The sequence below is a fragment of the Arachis ipaensis genome, chromosome B06 (assembly GCF_000816755.2).
Source record: "Arachis ipaensis cultivar K30076 chromosome B06, Araip1.1, whole genome shotgun sequence".
In the NCBI taxonomy this organism is placed as follows: Eukaryota; Viridiplantae; Streptophyta; class Magnoliopsida; order Fabales; family Fabaceae; genus Arachis; species Arachis ipaensis.
This window is the reverse complement of record NC_029790.2, coordinates 7,086,613-7,089,277: the sequence shown is the minus strand read 5'-3', so window position 1 is coordinate 7,089,277 and position 2,665 is coordinate 7,086,613. Positions and strand designations below refer to the sequence as shown.

At 36.4% G+C, this 2,665-nt stretch overlaps 1 protein-coding gene across 1 annotated transcript; it reads left to right on the top strand.

Moving 5' to 3' along the window:
* LOC107645590 (probable indole-3-pyruvate monooxygenase YUCCA10) lies at nucleotides 479-2,379 on the top strand. Its single transcript, XM_016349640.2, has 4 exons — nucleotides 479-1,093; nucleotides 1,325-1,558; nucleotides 1,857-1,982; nucleotides 2,074-2,379. Exons 1-4 carry the CDS (start codon nucleotides 479-481, stop codon nucleotides 2,242-2,244), a joined length of 1,146 nt encoding a protein of 381 aa, XP_016205126.1. The 3' UTR covers nucleotides 2,245-2,379.

The following is a 2,665-nucleotide window of genomic DNA, read 5'->3' as shown; positions in this document are numbered from 1 at the left end:
AAAGCGAATAGAACAAACCAAACAAATTATAACGGTACGTTATTCAGTGCGTGTAACTGTGTCAGTACAATAATTGAGAGAAAAAACAAGATGCTGTTACTGGAAAGGGGAAACAATGTTACTAGACAAGCAAAGTGTTTGCGTGGAATTGTTAGTTACAAACACGTGCACTTCAGTGTGTGTGGTTGAGATTGACAAACTCAAGATGTGAGCTTCTTCCAAATCCACACCTCATTCATCATCTCTCCTCATTTTCTGATCCAGAAAGTATAGTTTGTTTTTTATTTAGTTTTTTACTTAAAAAGATTTATTCATTTAAAATAGTTTGACGTAGACTTTCCATCCGAAACTTTTAAATGTCTTATATGTTGGTCTGGCATTTGGCAACCGTTTCAACCACAATTGTGGAATTCTTGGTTTTTCGAAGTCAGCAAATAACCACCTTGTTAGAATATAGAGAAATTGAAGAAAAAGAAGAATGGTGGAAAAAGCAGAAGTGATAATCGTAGGTGCTGGAACTTCAGGTTTAGCTGCTGCAGCATGCTTAACACAAAAATCAGTACCATTCACTCTTCTCGAAAGAGAAGATTGTTTTGCTTCCTTATGGCAAAAATACACCTATGACCGTCTTCACCTTCACCTTGGAAAAAAAGTGTGTGAGCTTCCCTTTCTTCCATTCCCTGATTCCTACCCTCGCTATGTTCCTAAGAAGCTCTTCATTGAGTATTTAGACTCATATGTGAAGCACTTCAACATCAACCCTTTGTACCACAGATCTGTGGAGCTTGCGGAGTTTGATGAGGTGGATCGGAAGTGGAAGGTGAAGGCTAAGAATAGAAGCTCCGGTGAGGTTGAAGAGTACTCTGGAAGGTTCTTGGTGGTGGCTACTGGGGAGACTGCCGAGCCACGTGTCCCTCGGGTTGAAGGTTTGGAGAGTTTCAAAGGGAGAGTGATGCACTCCACAGGATACAAGAATGGGAAGGAGTTCAAAGATGAACATGTTCTTGTTGTTGGTGCTGGTAATTCTGGCATGGAGATCGCTTTGGACTTGTCCAATTTCGGTGCCAAACCTTCCATCATTGTTCGAAGCCCGGTAGGTAGTTTCTGGTACTATCTCCACAAGTGTGATTACTCTAACTACGATCCTTCTCGCACATAATAATTTGGGAAAGTTTTTAAGTATACCGGTAAAACACTTGTTTTCACCTAATTTTTACGCCATTAATGTGTTTAGAAATATTTGTATAGTTTCTGATGTATTTTGTGATTTCTAGCTCTGTTTTGCAGATTAATGTTATTGTTTCTTGTTTGTATTATTATGTAGGTTCATATTCTATCAAGGAATATGATGTATTATTCAGGGATGTTGTTAAAGTATTTGTCCCTAAGCACGGTGGAGAAGCTGCTTGTTATAGTGAGTAAGATAGTGTATGGGGATCTGAGCAAGTATGGGTTACCTTGGCCAAGTGAAGGACCTTTCACCATGAAAATCAAGTATGGCAAGTTTCCTATCATTGACTTGGGAACTATCAAGAAAATCAAGCATGGAGAGATTCAGGTATATTCATATTTTCTATGGTAATTTCGGTCCCTATTAATAAGTGTTGTTAAAATTAAAATAATATTTTTTATATTTTAATAATATTTTTAGTCACATTATTTAAAAATCATATTTTTAGTCACATTTATCTAAGTACATGTATAGGTCTTTGTCTGGTCCTTACGACTCAAAATGTCCAGGCATACTATATTAAATAACAATATTTAGTAGTGTGTTGTCTTTATCTATCAATTATCATCGTATGTTATATTAGTTTGGTGTATTGTATTGTATGACATATAACGTTGCCGTTCAGGTGTTATCGGCAGAAATAGAGAAAGTTAGAGGTAACGAAGTGTTGTTTAGAGATGGCAAGTGCCACTCATTTGATTCGATCATATTCTGCACTGGCTTCAATACATCAACACAAAAGTGGCTCAAGGTACAGGACAAATTAAATACTTCACATTGAACATATCTAAACTTATATATATATATATAAATCATCACATGGTTATATGAACTACCTACAGGGGGGTGATGATCTTCTGAATGAGAATGGTTTAGTCAAGGCAAGTAATTTTCCAAATTACTGGAAGGGTAAGAGCAATTTGTACTGCGTTGGGCTTGCACAAAGAGGATTCTTTGGAGCTAGCAGTGATGCCCAAAATGTAGCAAATGATATTGCCTCACTTCTCAATTAACTTGTAATTCTTAATGTTTTCTTGGCCTGTATGGTTACTTTGAAGTTTGAACTTTTATTCAAATTTTACATGTTAGTGTCAAACTATGAAGAATATGTTTTTGGTCAAAGCTATGAAGCAATATTTTTGTCACTATACGAAGCATGTTATTACTTAAACAAAAACGTATAGAAGCCCATCATATGAACTGTTTTCTTGGATTGGCCCATCAATGAACTTCAGTAGACCAAAAAAAAAGGCTAACACCTGTGGAGGGGGAGCGTTGAATTGAATATCGGGTCGGGTAATAAACAAGTTTTCTGCTTTTGGGTCTGAACTAGATGTGGCCGGGGTCCAGACCCAAAAAATGTTAAATGACTCAAATGACATTATTCTCTTCTCACCAAATGTATATTGAAAATATATTTTTAATACCAAAAAA